This window comes from Microchirus variegatus (assembly GCF_963457635.1).
Source record: "Microchirus variegatus genome assembly, chromosome: 4".
In the NCBI taxonomy this organism is placed as follows: Eukaryota; Metazoa; Chordata; class Actinopteri; order Pleuronectiformes; family Soleidae; genus Microchirus; species Microchirus variegatus.
Window position 1 is genome coordinate 2,403,774 of NC_139805.1, and position 21,997 is coordinate 2,425,770.

Sequence of the window (21,997 nt, forward strand, 5' to 3'; positions counted from 1 at the left end):
TACCCTTCAATAAGTCGTGGTGTGTGGTAACTGTCAGCTGAATATTTGTATGAGTATCATCTTATAACTAACTGACAACAACAATAACTTGACTGAAATAAAATAATAAATAAATAATCGTGACGTAAATGTGTTCTTCTTCTTCTTCTTTTTTGGAGTTGACAGACTGGACGCAGCTTTCACGTTATTCTGCCCCCTACAGTCTGAAGACGTATCTGCATTTAAGGGGTGTCCCATTTCTAAGTGACAAAATAACCCTCAACACTTGGTTTGAAGCCAGTTAAGATAAGGGTTGAGCTTGAGGGTTAAGATTGAGGGTTAAGATAGGAATTGGAATTGGCCCTTAGTCACACTCACTGCTACAAAACTCCATGCAGTCATTACGTCAAAGATGATAAACAAACATCTTGCGAAATCCATTCGTAATGTTTACCACTCTTATGAACTCTTGGGAAAGGCAAAGTGTTCTCCCCGTTGTGTCACGGAGCACCTGTTGGTATCCAGTTTGAGCCAAAACCAGCCACCTTGAAGGAGACCGCACCAAAAATATTGGTCACTCTATATCCAGTGAACATTTTTGGAGACCCTCTCGGCTTACATGGGTGAAGGGCTTTCCTTAAAGTTGCAGCTTATAAAAGGAGTGTTACACAACGCAGTGTAATTACCATGTCACAGGGTTGTAAATTCTGTCATCGTTTTAGCAGAGACCTGTAAAAATGTGGCACATAAGATGCAGATACCCCCCTCCCCTTCGTCGTAAACGTGATATTGGAATGAGAGTGACGGACGGATTTGTTTTTCCCCTCCATTTAAAAATAGTAATAATTGATTACATTTTTAAGTGTTGGATGCATTGCGGGATCTGAAGAGGGGACCCAGTATGTACACTACCATTCAAAGGTTTGGGGCCACCTATGCAATTTGTTTGTTTTCCATTAAAAGTCACACTTTTATTAATCGAAAGAGTTCCAAAATGAATAGAAAATATAGTCAAGACATTGACAAGATTAGAAATAATGACTTTTATTCAAAATAATAATTTTGCCCTTCAAACTGTTTTCAGCTGTGCGAACATCATTGCACAAGCGTTTTCTAATCAGCCAATAGCCTTCTAACACGGTTAGTAGGGCCGTAACAATACACAAACTCACCATTCGATTTGTATCACGATTTTTGAACATTTAAAAAACATTTTATTTAAACATTTAATTATATAGCAACTTAATGTAACATTTAATAAGATATTTTTGAACACTGTGAACAGATTTAAACATAAATAAATAAATAACCAAAGATTTCTCTCTTTTCTGCAACAAAACAATATTGTTGAAAAATACAAAGTAAATGATCAATCAGACTGGGATTTGTCCCCAAAGCATGCTGGGAAGTGTAGTTCTTCATGAGAAGCTGTTTTGTTCCGGTGGAAATAACTTGTTTTGATAAACAGCAAAGGTAAGACAACATTTCTGCTTGTATTTCTTCAAAGTCAGTTGTTGTTTTGCTCTTATTTTGGGGCTGGATCCGTGAATCTTGATCGTAGAGTGATAAAAATGTTACCGTTAGAATCTGTGAATTCTCCGATGTTTACATAATCACGCTGACGCTCTGGTGCCGCTTTTAAACATGTGCGCTGTAACGGTTTTTTTCCACCTCCTGCGGGTTTGATCCATCTGTGTTTTAACTAGGGATGGGAATTTCAGACATTTTGAGAGTCTATTGTCGAGGTCCACGTGTCGTTTTTTTTTTTTTTTTTTTTTACAGCGGGGGTGGAAACTATTCTAAAGTGTACTACTTCGTTTTAGGCTCAAAAACACGGCTGTAATGTCCATTATTGACCATAAAAGCAGCGATAAGAAAAATGAGGAGCAAATAAAAGAAAAAAAAAAAAAAAGCAGAGCGGAGAGTTTTCTCTGGCACAGGTGTGTCACCAGACAGCTCATGTTTTTGAACCTATACGCTTGTTGTGTCCACCAGAGTGCAGGATCTTGACTGGGTGAGATGTGGTCTTCAATCCTGTAGACGGCTTATTGTTGTGTCACGATTAATGCGATAATTTGACACCCCTAATAAAAATAAGTGTGGTAGCACTAACGGCTCATATCATGTGGCTGACTGAAAAAATAACTGGGCGTTAGAAAGAGCGTTTCGCGATTCTGTTTTCTCACGCCGTGACAGGTTCGTGGCTCTGAGTGTCGCTATTTCGATTTCCATACACATATCGTTACAGCCCTAGCTATTAGCAAACACAATGTACCATTAGAACACTGGGAATGGGCTTCTATACATCTATGTACATATTCCAATAAAAACCAGACGTTTGCAGCTAGAATACCACATTAACAATGTATAGAGCAGGGGTCACCAACCTTTTTGAGATGAGAGCTACCTTAAGGGTAAAAAATAATATGGAGGGCTACCATATAATATTTTTTTGTTTGTTTACCATTTAAATGATTAATATTATGCATTAAACTGCATACACATTCATTCCAGTGCTTACTCCTAACGATTACCAGTTTTTATAAACGATATCAAAGATATTTTACTGAGCGATCATACGGATACATGCAAGTGAGGTGAAGTGAAGTGAGCCCGCGGGCACCGTATTGGCTGCCTGCGGGCTACCAGGTGCCCGCGGGCACCACGTTGGTGACCCCTGAATAAGAAATACACTCTATACTATAGAGTGTATTTCTTATTCATTGAAAAAGGTGCTTTTCCTTCAGAAATAAGGACATTTCAAAGTGACCTCAAACTTTTGAACGGTAGTCATGCACATTAACCTTCCACCAAATCCCATTCCCAATTCTTCACACTTGAATTTTTCAATTATAGCAGGTTTTCCACTATTCATACATTGCCCCAACAGCCCTGATATGAATGCTGCGAGCAGGTCTCCTCTCCTTCCTGTGCATCTTCCCTGTGATATGGGCATACATTAATTTTGACATATGCTAATGCTTCAACCAGCATCAGCTGTGGGTACAGACTGAACAGTCCCTCATGCAGGGATTGGGCCTCAGCCAAAACTTATCCTCCTTAAACACTGCACTGCCCCACCCTCTCTCTTCCCACTCCTCACTATTCCCATGGTCAACCAAATAGCAAGCTGCAGGCTGCAATCTATTGACAGTTAAAAGCATTTAGAGTTTGATGGAGAGCCGATTTAGGATGATCTGGATGAGTACTGATTGATTAGCTTGATAGCTCAGTTATCAGGTGTTAACACTGTCTCCTGTTGGTAATGAAAGTATGTAGTGGAAATGGTAATGGTTGCACTGAAGTATGTTCTGCAGGTATAAAAATATTTATATTGTTTGTGTCCTTTTATTTGTGCATTTTTTGCAGTTTAGGTGCTGTGGCATGTTTTCAGGCAAACTTTCATTGACCTCGCCCTCCACAGCTACCAGGCTTTGCTCTGTGCATCACTGCTCTGGACCTGCACCAACAGAACATGCATGTCAAAATAGCCTCCGAAGTTAACTTCCGTTTTGCTGACTTTGATCTGCACGTATTTCGTTTTTTAAGTCCGCAAATGCAGTTACTCCCCATATCGTTGTTAACTTCACTGTGGCTTTAGTGGTGTCACCTAAAGCGAAGTGAATCCGCTCAGCCTCGTCAGAGCAGCAGCCGCAGTGTTGGAGGTGTCGGTCACAGAATGGGAGATCTGATCAGTGTTTGCACACCCCATGAAACATCACATTTATCTTTGCTCTGTTCATATCTAAAGCTGGGGACACACTACACGATTTAGCTTTAACACTATAGTAGCGTCATACTAAAAAGCACTCTTTGAGTGTGAACCTATGGACAAATTCCCTCCAGTTAGTTTTTTTTTCTTCAGCAATAACAAACCACCCCTCAACTTAAGTTGTTGTTGTTGTCCATCCACCCTCAGCTTAATGTAACAAGAGGCCTTGCTACACTGAATGCTAAGTCCCTTGTGCCTGACACGTGCACATAAATCTCACACAGAATCAATGTATCATTTAGAGGTTTGAGACAATCCTCTGTATCCTCTTCTAGTCCATGTGGTTAATTTAAAAAAATGAAAATGCTGTAGGGCTTTGAAATGTATAGAACACATTTGTGTGCAGACAGACGTCTCTGAAGGTGAAGCTGACTAAGCAGCAAAAGCTCTACACTCAGCCAACCGTCATGTCATCTCTCATGAGCCCGATGCACTGTGCTACAACAGCCTGCAGGGTCGATATCCGAAAACAACTCCTGTAGGTTTTTGCTTTTGTAACCAGAAAGTAAGAGTAAAACAGCATGTAAGTCAAGCATAGGCTCTGAGGGTCTGGAACAGACTGTTTTGTAGATCTGTGCCTTTTTAACTGTAGACGATCTGTTTTACAGTTGCATTACATACCCATCATGTTCTTTTTTTTCTGCTTTTTGTCAGCTTAGTTTAATGGGGCCCTTTTTATTTGTTGTTCTCTCATCCAGCTCGACGTGGTAGGAAGTGGCTTTAATGACCTCTGTTGTTGTGGCAGTTGGGAGGTTTCTTTGTTTCAGAATAGTCAATTTAAGGTGACAGACATTATACCAGTCACACAGCTTGTGGACATGCTTCATCCTGTCCTATTTTTGTGGACTTCCTTAATGTGAGCAGAAGGAACCACTGACGTTAAAGCTGCAGTGCAGAATTTTAAATATAAACAAATGCTGATTTACACAATGCTGATTAACTCTTTTGGCTCCACATTAGTCGCTCTGTGTTTCTCAGCATGGTGGTGTTTAGGTCTTATGTCACTCAGCGACCGTTCCTGGACTGCACACAGGAAGTGATGTGTTTGATGTCAAGACAGACCGAAGCAACAGTGGCATTGTTTTAGTAGTGTATTAGTATATTACATGCATAATATGGTCAAAGCTGTAATAATCATTCCACTATCTTGCTGTGCTCTGAGGGACTTTTGCTGCTGATCCTCTGATATGAGCTGGAGCAGGAAAACATCTGGTGTAATAGCGTTCTATTCAATTGAGTCAATTGTCAAATTTTTTGTCGACTTTTTCTCTTTTTTTTTTTAACAGCAGCAAAGCGGGGGTTTAAACTATTCTACACTGTAGTACTTCATTTTAGGCTCAAAAACATGGCTGTAATGTCCATTATTGACCATCAGAACAGCGGTAATAAATATGAGGGGCATTTTGTCGAGGTGCGCACATGTCGATTGTCAATCGATTTGTCGACAAAAAAGTCCCATCCCTAGTCACAATATTATGTTTTTTTGTATAAAAGTAGTATGAAATGTTAATTTTGTGCTACTTATTGCTATTGTTTGCCATGTCACAATGACAGATCGCAGTGTCAGCAAAAAGATGATGATACATTTCCTCAATGTGTCCTTGACTGACAGGAAAGACATTGAAGCAACACAAAGAAACAACCTCAGTGAGAGTAAAGGGTAGAGGCGGCAACAGAGACATTGTCCGACCGTACTAGCACATGCCTCTCTCTCAGGAACTGAAGAAAAAGCTGCAGTGCCATGTGCACTGCCCGTAGCTGTGAGGGATGCGTCTGTTGTGACAGTCTCCCGAAGGGATGTAATGGAGCCCATGGGCATGCCCTGAAGAAGAAACAATCTCACCCTCCGTGGGGCCAGAGCAGGCCGAGGAGGCAGGAGGCCAAGGAGGCAGTGTTGTGATGCCTTAAGCTGCCGCTTGGCATCCAAGTGGAAAACTGTTCGGCCACCTTTGAAAGGGGCGTAGTGACAGCAAACCTAAGGGAGCCAATGGCAGCAGCCGTTAGCTTGGCTAAGAAGCGCATATACTGGACGTATCGCAAGCAGCGGCCCTTCTAAAGAGGAGGAGGCGGCGGAGGATGTCGTCGACAAGCCTAGGTGATGGACGGACCCTCATGGCAAAGTCATCCAGAGTCACCCCCCTAGAAAAGTGTACTCTGTGAGGGAACGAGGCAGCTCATTGTGAGTCCTTAAGGTCTATTGAGGTAAACTGCAGTACTGAGCATGTGGAACTTCATGTTGTTGAGTGATAGTACGGAGTCCGCCGTGTTTCTTTACCACGAGAAAGTAAGTTGAGAAGAACCCCCCGGTGACAGGTTTTTTTTTGCAGAGTCACATATAATAGTCATCTTGACCTGGCTGTAGGTTGGGGGCCGGCGTCGGAACTGAAATTTGTACCCATGGGGTTAAGGTGGAAATCACCTAAGGGCCTGTGGTGAAAGAAGCCCAGTAGCTGAGGTGCTGCTGGGAAAAAGAAACCGATAATCAGTCCCGGACTCTCACCTGAGATAGCCAGTGGCGAGTATGCGGCGCAGTGGGGGAGCTGGGCTGGTTCATGCCTGAAGAGGCATTGGCGGGAGCCGGCTGAGCCTGCGGAGTGTCCACCTGCAGGCAGGCGGGGGCCATGCGAATGGTGGCACCCATGGAGTTATCCCCGCCACTGCTGGCTGAGGAGCAGGAGCTCGCCCCAGAGGTGTGTGAGGCAGCATCATGGGGAACCACATTGGCCCCATAGTTGGTGAACTCGGTGGCTGAAGCCACCACGGAGAGCACATCCTCCTCCGGTTCCCACGTGGTGGCGGTGAAGCGGGAACACACGCGTCCACTGCACTGGGCCTAAAACTGGATGGCTTCATCTAGTTTAACTCCTCAGTCAGCTGGTCCAGCCTGGAGGCCAGTTTAGACTGCCTGACCCTCTTCCCGGAGGCAGCCCGACGCTTAGATCTACGAGCTGTGCTCGAGGCAGTTGCTGGGCTGGGGTCAGCTGGGGCAGGTGTTCAACCTCATCCAGTCTGTCAACCCTCACTGCCTGGGGCATGAAGCCACAGATCCTCCGAATGTTCGAGGCCAAGGCACTGAGAGGACCTATCATGATCATCTTCTGTTTGCAGAGAGGTCAAACGGGTCGAACAAGAGTGGTCACCAAGCATGGTGACCGTCAGCTCTAGTGGACTAGGAAAAATGATAGGTACTGGGAGAGGAAGCGAGCGCACTGCCTTCACCAACCGGTGTCGCACAAATGAATACAGTTGGCCATAGAGGGACAGTGCTGTGAGAGCACTGCTTTTCACCGGCAAGGTCAGCTTGCTGTGCCAAAATACAAATTGGCACCACCGAGCAAACCCAGCTTGAGATGTGGCTGTTACTGAAGGTAAATAGTATACACATGTGATGGTAGAGGGAGCGAGCACACTGCCTTCACCAACAGGTGTCGCACAGACGAATACAGTTAGCCTTAGTGGGCTCTTCACACTTCTGCTCACTACTAGGACAACAGCACCCGCCTATGCTGGGAGTGGGAGCGAGAGCACTGCCTTCACCGGCAAAAGGTCAGCTTGCTGCGCCAAAAATACAAACCGTCACCGCCTAGCAACACAGCTCAAGATGTGGCTGTTACTAAAGGTAGTAGTATACACCTGTGATGGAGAGGGAGCAAACACACATACACAACAGGTATCTAATACAGTTAGCCTTAGTGGAACACGTCTGCTAACTACAGGGGACTAGAATGAAGAGTACAGCCAACGGTGTACCGATTTGGGTAGTAACAAAACAAGTATCGAGAGGTCACGCACATACTGCCATCATCAACACAGTAAAAGCCAAAGCAAAAGCGGTAGTCACGGTACAGTTACTCACGGATAACAATAGTACAAATGTCAGGAGAGGGAGCGAGTACACTGGCTTCACCGACATATGTATAATGCACCGATTACGCAGACGCTAGGTCAAGCAAGCGGTGCTGACCGCCGGCGCCCTAACTAAACAACACAAATGTCAGGGGTCAAGGGTGACTTTGTTAGTATAAACACTTGACCTGCGCATGCACGAGATGGAGACATTCAGTGCTAAAGCACCGCCTCTGGCGGTGAGTAAAGGCCACATTATACTTCTCCGACTGCGTAATGCGTTATCCGTCTGCGTCACCACGTAGACCACTCGAGCCTTTATACTTCTGCGTCGTGGTGACGGATAGGCGCTGCAATTTCCCGCCCGATCAGTAGGGGTCGCTGCGCAAGGTTGTTGTGCTTTTGGCTACAGTGAGCAATGGCGTCCGAGGGAGAAAGACTGTTGTTGTTGAAACAGCGGCCGTTTGTCACTTTTCTGTGTCCCGGAACGCAGTTTTAAGATCATTTGAGGCGAGAAATTGGCCATTTAGAGTCTGAACATGTGCTGTGTGTGTTAAGATATGACGTATTTATAGTTCGGCAGCGACGAAGTCGGCGGGGATCAGCTCCGCGTCTGTGGACGCTCGGTGCTCACTGTGAGCCGGCACAGAGCAGCTTCGCTCGGCATGTCCTGAGGACCAATGGCAGCTCTTGCGGTCTCCGTTGTCCCTTGACGGAGTGAAGGACACTTAAAAAATATTCCGTGCAGCCGGAGACGACGCAGAGACTCTACAACAGGTTCTGCGTCGACGCAGAGGACTCTGCGTAGCCTACGCAGAGCACTTTACGCAGGAGTATAAATTAGGCTTAAGGATGAAATAGAACAGATGCAGGGACCCACAGATCAGATACGGCCGACTCCCCCAGTGGAATTATTTGTCCTGTTTTGCAGACCTTCCGTCCCTTTCCCTCTGTACTTGTCCTACCTGAGTGCTGTGACCTACTTTAGCCCAGAAAAGACAGAATCAACAGAACTGATCGTTCTTGGCTTTTGAAATAGTAGCCAGACAACTCGCGGTCTTAAAAATCTCTGGTTATGGACATCTTAGAATTTTAATTGCCGAAACTGTTCCCTGTATCATAACTTTTCAATGTGAGCCTTATCATTGTGAGGACATTTTTCACATTCAACTGAGCTTCAGAGCTGACCCACCTCCTCACTCATAGTAACTGACAATGCTGTGACCACAACATTGTTTCTTGTATCTTAACACATTTTGCTTTCTAATTAGCTATTGAAACATTTTAAAATAACGACAGGGCCAACACATATAGAGAAGCAGTTTGAACCCACAGCAGTTTATATCTGACACAGGTGAGGGAGGGGGGCAAACATGAGTCTTTGACTGGTGTTTTAGTTCCTGATCATCTCTCTTTCTCTTTGCTTGTTGTATTCATATGTAGAATTTGATATGAGATGACTTTTATAAATGAAATAATTCTAAATAAGAAAAGCAAGATTTTGGGCATCATGGCTGTGACCGTGTGTTTGGGGAAGTTCCATGTTGAATTTTAAACAGATAAAAGGGGAAATGAAAATGCTTCCAAGTTTCCATCATGCCTCTTTTCAATGTGTAGTTAAAGGTTCCTTATTTGGGATTTATTGCAGAACCAAGACGGGGTGTGTGAACTTGTCTATGACACATTTTTGGGCTGGCACTTGTATACGTATTTACTGAAGTCAATTGTGCAGTAAATTAAAAAAAAAAAAGGGTGAGGTGTCGAACTGGTGGCAGCTATCACTTGTGTTGCATCCTTGTCAGAAAATTGAAGTTACTTTGCCATGAGTTGATTAAAAGACTAGAAAAATCACTCCTAAAAGTGAAAATCTCTTCCAGTTTCCAGGCAGTTTCTCACAGTGTCAATTCACTCCCCTATCTTGCAATGGTAATAATTGTTCCACAAAAGCCTGAATTTAGAGCCATATTCTTTTCCTCCTTAGGCCATAACCAAGTGGGAATTCACAGACATGCAACCTGTGACAGCAGGCTGTTACTGTGACTTACAGGTGACTAATTTGTGCCATGCTTTGTTGTTGTTGGGGTAAATAAAGATGTAAATGTGGCTTGTATATATTCTTTCTTCCTGATTTCCCTTAAATAATGTGGATGTTCTAGAGGCGGATAAGGGATGATTTTAGGCCTACTCTGAACCTGCTTTTCAGACGGGCTCATACTGGTTGTTTCCCATGGCTTCCAATTCATATAGTAGGCTACAACCCAGCTTTATACATTTTAGCTCATACAGCAGTCCAGGCTGCTGTGTAAGCATTTGTAATTTCAATTGAACAGAAACAGAATATAGGGCAGCAATTAAGAAAACTTCAACCAAGCTTCTTTTTTTTTTTACTTTGAGTCCAAGTTGTGCATCTGTAATGTAACATATAGTCACAGACTGCTTGGGTGGTCTGTAATGTCCTGCTGTTGCTTTGACCCATCATGGTCATCCATCATCTTCTGTACATCTACACACAGGTTCTGTGTTAAGCAGTGAGGTATTTATAGTGAGCCGAGATGCCTCGGTGGGTTGAATGGGGAACCTGGCTGAGAGTCGCCTGCATGCTGTTTGTTGTCATATTGTTATTTGTGTTTGTGTGTATCTAATGTGATTTAAATTTTGCAGTAGTGTGTCTGCTGAAGCACTCCGAATAAATCCAGGCACAGGCCTCCTGCTGCGTGACACAAGCCCAGAGGGGAGTGAAGCATAATTGTGTGTGTGTGTGCACCCATCTCATTTTTTTTTTTTTTTTTCTTCTCCCTTCAAGCGGAGGCAAAGGGGGGGGATTTGTTATTTCTGTGATGGTCTGTCAGCCTCAGTCTCAAGGCCACTTTCCTCCAAACAGAACATGGAAGCATGTTACAACATGATATGTACAATGTCTCACCGACGCTATGAGAAATTGCTCGTAGGGGAAACAGCAGGGGTTATTTTTGTACCAAGTACTGTAGGTATAAATATGAAATCCATTTCACTCAAAACATTCTATGCAAATGTCTTTGTCACAGCTGGCATTTTGTTTTCTTTCATCCGTCTTATCTTGCTTCGAGTTCTCCCTTTTTCTGTGTTGTGACAGTTTTTGTTCAGCTGCTGCGCTCCCTCCTCACATATCTGCACGTCTCTCTCTCTTTCCCCTTCATATTCGGAAAGCGAGCTGCGGCATGTCAGGAATTTTCGTATCAGCCGCCCTGCACCTTACAACACATCAGATGCACGGGGAAGACATAAAAGGACAGGGAGCAGGAGGATGTAGAAAAGGGGGGTCGGTAGAACACGGGGGAAACATGCAGCGAAGGCTGAATCTTGCATTGCTCGCCGCTGATATTCACACTGTGAGTTTTACTTTAATGTCAGCACATTTTTGAATCTCTCTGATAAAGTGTGCAGGGACATGAGCAGAAGCTTTTACCTAGCTCTCATGCGCAACTCAATATCACCCCCTACAGGTTGTTTTAGGGGCTATAGAACCATTTTCCCTGACATGAACGAGCAGGGCCTAAATAAACATAATGATGTGTTGAGTAGTGGTGAGCGTTGATTGACTCTTTGCAGTGGTCAGCAATATGATAAGAGCTCAAGCTGTGTGAAGTGAGCAGGACGGAGGCTCTCGATCAATCGATCAAACCTCGCTGAGTGAAAGTTGTGCTCCATAATTACGTCCCATTTATATTTTACGTTACTTTTCTCTGTCAAAGGTTGTGAAGGAAGTGCTTTTCCAACATCTGTCCTGGCATCTGCTGTCAACATAGTTGACTCCTCAAATTGTTTCCTCTCTGTAGTAAATTTCCTGTTGTTTTTTCCATCTTTCCTTCCATCAGCCCAGTTTTCCCAGCCCCTTTCCCTCGCCCTCTCTCTCATCCTCTGTTTCCTCGTATAATGAGCTCCGTGCGGAGCAGTGTTCATGTAATTAAAATGCACACCATTCATCTGGGAGGAAGGGAGTCTCCTTAATCTGTGTCAACCCACATTTTAGCCTCTGAGGAATTGCCTGCCGCTCACCACGCGCACACTCGTCGCAGTTTCACTCACTATCTCTCGGTGTTTGAGCCCAGCTGTGCCCTGCCATGTCCCACTGAGTGGTGTGGATATGGAGGCTCATAGAAAGCAGAGGTGTTGTGCTCATTAAACTACTACAACTCCATACTACTGTGTTTGAAGTGGCTTTCAGATAAAAATCTATCTGCATTCAGACAGTGTTTTAGCGCCATATCACACCAAACACGTGTCATATCACTATTCAGGTAAACTGGTGTGAACAGGAAGTTGTTTCTCTCTTTTGCACAGTGATGCTATCAAGAGAAAAGTGGTGGAAAGCACATCTTGTTATGAGGCAGATGAAGTGTGAAACTAGGGCTGGAAGTTATGGCCAATAACGTATAATGATGAAATACTATCAAATTAGTTTATAGTTTTCATGATAAATGGTTATATCAGTTTAATTAATAACTTTTTATAACTTGATATTTTGCTCCTGAATGAAAGTTGTGTCTGTTAATGGACAGAAAACAACATACACTTGTTTAAAAGGGAAATGTTTCAAATAATTCTGCATATGGTCAAACCTTCAAAGCAATTATGCAGTGTTGGTAAAAAATGCATTAACATTGCTTTAATATATAATTAAATATTATATTATTATAATTAAAAAATATAAACCTGTGTTATATATTGGTATTGAAGACAATCATACATAGTAATATAACTAAATGATATTGCAGTATTATGTTCTTGAGTTATTGTCCAGCCCGAGGTGAAACTGAAAGTGTCATTTGTGTTCAGAGCTGATGGCTGAGGTGTGATTGAGAAGAGCTAATCAGGAAGTGAATGTGGGGTTAGGGTATTCTTGTTTACAATGTTTTTTTTGCCTCTAGACAACAATGCAGCTTATTTGGGGCTCCTTTGTTTTCAGGGCTTTAAAACGGGGGACAGCATGTGTATTTGGAGCACAATCACTAGAGTGCCTCATTCGATCCCAATAAAGTTGACAGACTTGTCTTTCTCCCAAGTAATATCAGAAACTAAGCTGTTTGTATTGACAAACGGTGTGTGAGCGTGGGCCCCTCCGTTTTATAATCGTTTTGTTTTTGTAATAGTTTGGGGCCATCATTGTAATAGAAACTCAAGATTTGATTAATTGCACAGCCCCAGGATGTAGTCTGTGTAAAATAGGTGGAGATGGTTTGCTAGATAGGTGTGGAGTGTCTGTATGTGTCATGGTATTTTTTCCTTGGCAAAGGAGGCTGACACACCTCTGTGTGTTAGTGTAGTTCTGTGGATGGGTCAGAGCTTGTCTTGCATGCAGTACTCGGTGAAGAAAATCAAATCCTGAAACTACCTGTTTAATCCATAGCCTCGGAATTGCAGGAGTAAATGAGCTGCTGATATCACGAGAACTTGCTTTAATAGTATAAGACATAGACAACATAGGTGTACAGATGTCAGGGAGTGTGTTTCATGTAGCCTGGAGGCACATGTTTGAGCAGTGACTCCATTTTGGAGCTGCAGATTCTTTATAAGCAAGATTAAAGCCGGTTCAGCCAGAGAGAGCTAAGTTGATTAGCATCTCTTGTGTAAACCATCTGGACTAACATCTGTTGACTGAGGTCTCCATCAGCTGCAATATAACATTGTTCTTACAGCAGCAACAGATCCATTCATGTACTGAGTCTTCCAGATACTTGTTTTGGCCCTGTATGTCTATGTTTGAGCAGCGTAACTCAAAATAATATAGGATGGATTGGGAAAAAAAACCAAGAAAGGCTTGGATTTTGGTGGGCATCTGTAAATATATCTGGATTTCATTTTTTATTTCATCAATTCTTAATCTAGACACTAGGGGACTGTATGTGGTTTGCAGTGGAACCAGCAGAAGTTACATGGCCAACAAGTGCTTACTCTAGTCTTTGCTTCTTACTCCACCTCATGGAGATTTGTAGTGGACTGTGTTGACCGTGGGTCGCCAAACTTTTTGAGACTGAGAGCTACCTGAAAGGTAGGGAATAACATGGAATGTATTTCACCAGTATTAGTATTAGTATTAGACCAGGGGTCTGCAACCTGCGGCTCTAGAGCCACATGTGGCTCTTCAGCCACTCTGCAGTGGCTCCTTGTAGCTTTAGAGATCGAGGCGACAAATAAAAGTGTTTTAATACCGTTTTCTTGAGCATGAACAACATACAAATCCAAATATTTGCTTCATTTATTTCAACGTGGGCTCATTTTAATTTCTTTACTTTGCCACAAACAATGAAACAATGGAAGAACCAGGTCTGGTCTACGGGGTCTAGAGGGTCTAGAGGTTGGGTATAAAGTGAACATGTTGTAGTTCTTAAATGTCATAAATGAAAGAGACTATTTACTATTGTATATAGTTTGTCTGTATAAAAACCTTTATACAGAGTTGTGAGAGTAGTGTTTTTTTGCGGCTCCAAATGACTTTTATTTTGGCGGAGAGACGACAAAAATGGCTCTTTTCATCCTAAAGGTTGCAGACCCCTGTGTTAGACAATGTTACGGTTAGTTTAGTTGGCAGCAGCAGCAACGTTGTTATTTTGTTCCAATTCACATCTGCGAATATGTACAATGAGCAATCACAATAGTCAACCGTCATTATCAAGCCAGGTCCATCTCCGGTTGACCTGATTGGCTGTCTGTGGTCGACCAGTACTTGGACTGTGTTGGTGACCACTCGTATAGACTGTTAATGAAATAGTCCGGTAAAATGAAGTGCATTCTGGGAAGAGTTGGGAAGAGGAAACATTCAAGTAAAGGCCACATTATACTTCTCTGACTGCGTATGCGTTATCCGTCTGCGTCACCACGGAGACGCCTCGAGCCTTTATACTTCTGCGTCGTGGTGATGGACACGCGCTGCAATTTCCCGCCCGATCAGTAGGGGTCGCTGCGCAAGGTTGTTCTGCTTCAGGCTACAGTGAGCAATGGCGTCTGAGAGAGAAAGACTGTTGTTGTTGAAACAGTGGCCGTTTCTCACTTTTCTGTGTAACTGAACGCAGTTTTAAGATAATTTGAGGCGAGAAATTGGCCATTTAGAGTCTAAACATGTGCTGTGTGTGTTAAGATATGACGTATTTATAGTTCGGCAGCGACGTTATCGGCGGGGATCAGCTCCGTGTCTGTGGACGCTCGGTGCTCACTGTGAGCCGGCACAGAGCAGCTTAGCTCGGCCTGTCCTGAGGACCAATCGCAGCTCTTGCCGTCTCCGTTGTCCCTTGACGGAGTGACGGACACTTAAAAAATATTTCGTGCAGTCGGAGTCGACGCAGAGGCTCTTCGACAGGTTCTACGTCGACGCAGAGTCTCTACGTAGCCTACGCAGAGCACTTTGCGCAGGAGTATAAATTGGGCTTTATAAGCTCTTCAAGTAAATTCACACTCTACCTTCATTGCCTCTTTATCTTGACTAGATGAGGTGCTTAGACACCGCAGCATTGGCTGCACTCGTCTGTGAACTGACTCGAAACGTCTTTTAAAAGGTTTTTATCACATGTTATACTCGCCAAGCACAATAAAGCCTGGCTGATGTTTCTGTCTCTGTATAACTGTGTGTGTGTGTGTGTGTGTGTGTGTGTGTGTGTGTGTGTGAGTGTGTGTGTGTGTGTGTTCTCGCTATCCATAGAGGATACTGAGACACTTGCAGATCTGCCTGCAGTAGTGTAAACACTGGGCTGTGCTGTATCCATAATGAAACTGTGTGGAATGTGCTTAGGCTTCTGTGTGTAGAGAGGAGCCTCTGCTCTCTGTAACCCAGTCAACAGGCATGCGAGCCATGATAACCATGATCACCATGCAAATGCTCGGTCGGTCCGAGTAGAGCTGTTATTAATCTCTGCTTCTGCCGTCTCCTGTCTGTCTGCGAAACACAGCCGTCTGTGTTACCACTGATGATCCTATGATGTTCCTAGCTGTCATGCTCAGGATAATATTTAGTCTCCGGATTTAAATGTGCTGTGTCTGGAGCGCTGATGATCATATGTTAGTAGTCCGACCCTTGTACTTGGAACTAAGATGAACGTCGCAGAAGTAACATTACGTTTTTTCTTAAAAGTGAGTGTGAGTCATGTGTCATGCTGCCAGTGTGTGAAGGAGGGGCTGATTACACTTTTATATACCTTTTGTGATACCACTCCCTGAGTTGGGCACGTCTTTGTTGATAAGAGCGCCGCTCTCTTTAAGCTTTGCTCCTTTCACGATAGCGTGTGCTCCCGTCAGAGTTGGACGTCTCTGTCCGCCGGAGATTGTTTTCAGTGGCTCGTCATTTTGCGTGAGTAGTGTCTCTCGACCATAGCCTCCTCCAGGCAGCTCAGTTGGACTTGGCATAGCAGTGAGAGAGACTGAGGAGGACAAACTTAACTCTGTGCTATTCACTTTAACCTCTTAAACCCCTCTCTCTGCCCCCACTCCTCCTCTCATCTCTTGTTCACTTATGTAGATGGTAGAGTTAAGGAAGGCAGTTCCTGCCTGGCTTGACAGTGTTTGGCTTTCACTCTTCCTCCACTTTCTTTGTGTTTTCTCCTCTTCATTTCGCTGGGTCTAAGCGTTTGTCATTTTGAAAGGTACGTCACATCTTCTCCATGTTATTTTTGCTTTGGTTTTGTCTCTCCTGACCCAGTGGTTTATTTTTGGATGGAGAGTGAGTGTAGTTGCTAGAATATTATAAAGAGTCATGTGCTGTTTTATGTAGTAATAACAAGGAATACTACGTCATTGAAGCAGTGCTGTGCTTGCTCTATTTAATTATCATTAATTGTTTTTACTGTTGTGGTGAATGGGTAGCTATGTAAATTCATACAAATAATTTATTAATGCAAGACATTTATATAATTTATATAATTTTATCATGTTTGCGATTAAATTCAGAGTTTTATTTATTTTTTTCAGTGAATTTCTTGTACAGAAACTAAACCCTGCCGTGGTGTATGACCATGCTAAAATAAGCACAGGTATTCAGTAATACAGTCTGTGCTCTTCATGAAATCCCATATAATGTTATGTGTCCCTTTTTTTAAATTCTGGCTAATTAATACTTGTTTTCTCTGACCATGTCGTTCTCAAAAGACCAAACTGCCACAGAGGTGGTGGCTGTTGGTGTGAGGATGGTAAATATCAGCATGTTTACCTGGTTACAGACATGACGAGCAGCTCTTGTATTTAAGACCTGTCGGCAGACGAGGGTCAACAGACATGATTCACATCATTATACAGCTCTACCTCCCTGATGTCAGTGTGCATGGGGTTTTGAGCGATTGCGAAAGATGTTATAATTATTTGGTTCTGTGTGTGTAATTCAAAATGGTCACGGGCTGCGAGACGTGTTGCAGCAAAACCTTTATATAACAGAGTAAAGATGTGTAAATACAGTTGAAATATCAGTTTACATATTTAGACGTTTGCCTCTGAATGAAGAACGTTTTGTTGTTTTTATTACACTGTCTATCATTATATTGTCCTTCACTATCTTTATTATTTATATATTTTTTTTTTATTAATGTTTTAGTCAGACAAATACAAAAAAGTACACTATTACAGTTACATGAATTCAAATATATTTCAAAAAAAATAAATAGATAAATTGTCTTTTATCAGTATTCGCACAGTCTGTTTTTCTTACTTTTTTTTCTTCTTCACAAACATAAATGAAAAATAAGAAAAACTGCAGTCAGGCAACAACATACACATCAAGCCAGACCAACATCACAAAACAAAAACACACAACAAAAAACAAAACAAAAACACCCTAGGAAATCAAGTAGCACACACATTCTGTACCTGGACCAATTAACAAAATAATAATAGATCAATTATACAGAGGTGGGTAACGTCAACCTTTCATATCCAACAATTGAGCTAGGAATGGGCCCCATATCTCATTAAATAGATCTTCCCTCCCGGCCACTCTGTAGGTGACCCGCTCATAGCTTGCCATTGAGCTCAATACCTCGATCCATTCCTTAAAAGTGGAGCGAGAAGCGGATTTCCAGTGGCGCAAAGTTATCCTGCACCCTGTTATCATAGCTAAACGACACCACGATTTTCGGCGTCACTATCTTTATTATAATCATATAACCTGTAACAATGGATCTTGTTTTTCCACAGATGCTTTGCTGGCGGACCTCGAGTCCACAACATCCCACATTTCCAAGCGTCCGCTCTTCCTGTCTGACGAGAACGCCTACTCCATCCCTGCTGGGGGTCAGACCCAGCAAGACATCTGCTCTCCACCCACTTCCACTGAACAAACCCTGAACGGACTTGAAGAAACTGAAGTAAGTTTGTTTTTAACTGGTCTGTTATGTTTATTGTTTACAGTTTTTGTTTTTTTACTGGTCTGTTAAGTCATTGTTTACAGTTTTGTTCCTTGTCTTTAGCTGGTCTGTTTAGTTATTGTTTACAGTTTTTGTTTTTTTACTGGTCTGTTAAGTTATTGTTTACAGTTTTGTTCCTTGTCTTTAGCTGGTCTGTTTAGTTATTGTTTGCAGTTGTTGTCCTGTTTGTTTTGTTTGCCTAGATTTGTCTTATTTTTACCTTAACCTACTCTCTCCCCACTGTGGGATAAATAAAGCAATCTTATCTTATCTTATCGTAAATCCATAGTATTTCTATATTTGCTCTATTGCCCATTCAATTTTTGATTTATGGAGACTATTTACGTCCTATGCGTCCTCTGCTCAGTCTTTCAAGGGTCCCTGGTCTGAAGAAATCAACAGTCCAACACAACCCACTGGTGAAGAGGACCACGTATACAGGCAAGACTGGGCACTATCAGTGGGAACACAGTGTTTTTAATTCCCTAGTACAGTGGAAATGTTTACCAAGAAGTCTTCAATTTGGTTTCGACTGACTCAATCTTGTCAAGTTTATTATTGGAGCAACATTGTCACAGCAGTGATTTTTGGTGGTTCTTACTGCTCTTTACAGTCTCCCGAATAAGCAGAAGACTAGTGAATCATCAGCTGTTGCAATGAACTCGAGTTTGGGCAGCAACCTGTCTGAGCTGGACCGCCTTCTCCTGGAACTCAATGCTGTCCAGCAAAGCACCCCTGCCTTCCCCACAGAAGGTACAGACAAAGATTCATGTTCAGTTTTTCAAATGTTCTGTGCTCACATGTAGGGCTGAACGATATATCGTTATCGTATCGATATCTAGATATGAACATTCAAGATATTAATATCGAAAAAGCGACGATATAAACGATATAGATTTTCCCCCCGCGCTCGCCCTGCATGTACAGCTCCGGCAGTCACAGTAAACATCTTTTTTTACGATTGCCCTTGAATGCACCACTACGGCCAGCCAATCACAAACCTTATTTCATGCTTGCTGTGGATCGACAGCTGAAGCAAACCAATGACAAACATAGAGACGCACACTGACACACACATGACATACAGTGGGAAAATTAAAAAAAGAAAAGTGACATGAGTGCGGAAGATAATGAGGCCGGTGGCAATTTTGTGCCAAAACATAAATCATCGATAATTTTGCCACAACCACGGACCTGTGGTCACGCCGGACAACCGAACCTTACATCAGTTTAACGATCTTATTACAACAAACTCCGAACTGAAGACCCGCTGTCTGCAGACGTCCTTCTTCCCCGGGCAGCATACAGGTGATAATATAGCGCAGGAGATGAGAGGTGCATTAGCGGTTAGCAGACTGGGACTTGAAGGAGGACCAACAGGTTTGCGCGATGACTGATAACGCATCGAACATTAAAGCGGAGCTGCAGTAAAAATGTGATGATGATGAAAAATTATTTTTTATTTATTCTTTGCTAACTTTATGATAATGTTGATGACTGGCAGTGAGTTCTCATCAATAAAACTGCACTTTCCATGAGGAAAGTGGGTTCCACAGTCTTTTGTATAATGTTTTTATTTTTCTGAAAAATGCTTGGTTTTCACCGAACCTGTAGTCGTATCGTATCGTATCGATATCGAGATATCTGGCATTAATATCGAGATATGAAATTGTGTCCATATTTCGTTCAGCCCTACTCACATGCCTCATGCTTTTCAAAGTTATATTTATGTTTTTTTATTCCCTTTTTACTAGAAGATGCAGCGCCACCACTGCCTGCCAGCAGTACCATACACCATATTCACGAGAATGGCGTCTCAGCTACTGGCAAGGCTGCGCCACCTGTGATGGAGAAGCCCAAACGCGGTGCGACAGTGCAGGGAATAGAGGACGTACGACCAAGTGTAGAGAGCCTTCTAGATGAGCTAGAAAGCTCTGTGCCCTCGCCCATGTAAGACGGATACGCTGTACGAGCAACGAAATAAAAATATTCCTAATTTGTTATGATGTTAAGATTTCTGTTCTTTTTTTCCTCCTTCAGTCCCACTTCTCTGGTGTTGTCAGGAGAACAAACCGATGGACAAGAGGAAACACCAGCGCAGCAGCAAGCACGAATGTCTGCCTCCTCAGCCACGCGAGAGCTGGATGAGCTCATGGCTTCCCTGTCTGACTTTAAAGTCCAAAATAATGTGAGTAGGTTTCCCAAGTGGGCAGATTTCAGGTCCATACCAGATTGCACACTTGATTGAGGTTGTTTATTTTTTGCCATTGTGGTTCTTATTTTGGACTAGGTTTTGTTAAATTTAATTTTAGAAATTGGATAGTGGATCAGGTTCATTTTGTTTGGTGGCTTTGTGATCTTCAATTGGCTGCTGCGGCCATTGCTGTTGACAGTGTTCCATCACCAAAATGTCTCACAACAACCTGTCTCTTCAGCAGTTTCTTCCACATATTTCACTGACAAACAGGAAGTTGCATTGTTGAAGAGGCATAACTATATTGGATGTATCGGATGACTGTTCAGTTAGAAATTATTGAAATTATAATCCAAATCCAATAATTGATATCTTATTTTTATTTTAATCATAGTGGGCAGTTTGATATTATATTGACCCCCCCCCACAAGCATGCCTTTATTCAGTATAGTGAAATATTTAATTTAATTAAGAATTTTTTTTAGAAAGGATTACTTGTTGATTGAGGATCCTCTTTATATCTCTTCTCTGTTGTCATGTCCTTTCATTCTCAATCTTATTTTCTGGTTTCTCTCTCTCTCCCTTTTCCCTACCACTGTGTATGTCTTGTGTCTGTATGTACACTGCAATCATTACACTTGCACTTGATTCAGTCCGACTCTCAGTTGTCTGTAGATCAGGAGGACACACACTCGATACTCGAAGCAGTGTCCGCCCCATCTATAAACCCACATGCTGGTGCACTGGATAGTCTTATACCTTCAAATTACACTACTCCCTCCTGTACACCTCTTCCACTAGAACTACACATAGATGAAGACGGTTGCTCAGGCCTCGTAACTTCAGCCAGTTCCACTGTAGTAACTGCATCATCCAAATACTCCCAAGTCCAACAGAAAGATGATGGTATCGGTGTCACGTCTGAGTCCTCACACGTGGAGCGTCTCAGTGTCTTCAATAAATCTCTCAAACGACCTGAAGTTAACAACGTTACGCTGGTGTCAACTGCTGATGCCCTTTTAGGTAAAGTCTCCGATTTAGATGGAGAGAGTCTCGACACTTTTAGCAAAATATCTAGTTCAGCTTCTGCTGTGCAGAGCTCTACTAACGTTGTTGTTTCCACCAGTTCTAGTGCTATTACCGTGCCTAAAAACTCCAGTCCACTCCTGAGAGCCAAGAGTCCTAGTCCACCTGATCTTAAACGCTCCAGTCTAAATGAGTCTTACAAGAGTCCAAGTCCAGTTCCCATTAGTCATAGTCCAGAAATAGCTGTAAACTGCTCAAGTCCAGTGACAGTCCTAGCAATTACTGATGTAGTGCCGAAGACTGCAAGTCCAGTCACAGTTCCGAGGCTTTCAAGTCCAGTACCAGACGGTGCGAGTCCTGCGACGGTCCCAAAGTGTGCTCGTCCATTTTTTGTTCAAAGAATTTCCAGTCCCGTGACGGTCCCTAATATCTCTTGTTTGTCAGCTGAACTCGAGAGTTCTAGTCCTGAGAAAAGCCCAAAGAATGCCAGTCCAATGACAACGCCCAGACTTTCAAGTCCAGTAACTGTCCCAAAGAGTGAATCCGCAATTCCTAACAGTCCTGCTTCTGTCATTAGAAAATCATACACGGTCGCACCCACCAGCAGTCCCAGGGCCTCACCTATTTCACCTGCTGTGGTACGGTCTCATACCCTCTGTCCCCCAAACATAAAAAAACAGGCGAACGAAGTACCGTATTTAACATGGCCGTGCCGGGAGCCTTTATTGGACGATGCTCTAGACAAACTCCTAGCGTCCGACTCTCTCCACTCGGGTGAGAACCAGCCACCCGCCTCCCTCATGTACGGAGACGAAGACCGAT

At 43.0% G+C, this 21,997-nt stretch overlaps 1 protein-coding gene across 4 annotated transcripts in view; it reads left to right on the forward strand.

Annotated features, from left to right (window-relative positions):
* The window catches only part of LOC310925890 (paxillin-like), a 39,610-nt gene that overhangs the window by 3,484 nt on the left and 14,129 nt on the right, over positions 1–21,997 (forward strand). The window contains exons 1-8 of one of the 4 annotated variants that reach the window (XM_083887929.1): positions 15,797–15,914; positions 16,083–16,206; positions 17,747–17,916; positions 18,323–18,396; positions 18,569–18,708; positions 19,710–19,905; positions 19,996–20,143; positions 20,803–21,997. The exon at positions 20,803–21,997 is cut by the window's right edge and continues 185 nt beyond it. In XM_083887929.1, the coding sequence (XP_083744055.1) occupies positions 18,612–18,708; positions 19,710–19,905; positions 19,996–20,143; positions 20,803–21,997 (1,636 nt within the window). In that variant the 5' untranslated portion in view covers positions 15,797–15,914; positions 16,083–16,206; positions 17,747–17,916; positions 18,323–18,396; positions 18,569–18,611. Of the gene's footprint in view, positions 1–15,796; positions 15,915–15,970; positions 16,207–17,746; positions 17,917–18,322; positions 18,397–18,568; positions 18,709–19,709; positions 19,906–19,995; positions 20,144–20,802 lie in introns of those variants that run through there. The other 3 variants (XM_083887928.1, XM_083887927.1, XM_083887930.1) reach the window with 3 other exon arrangements.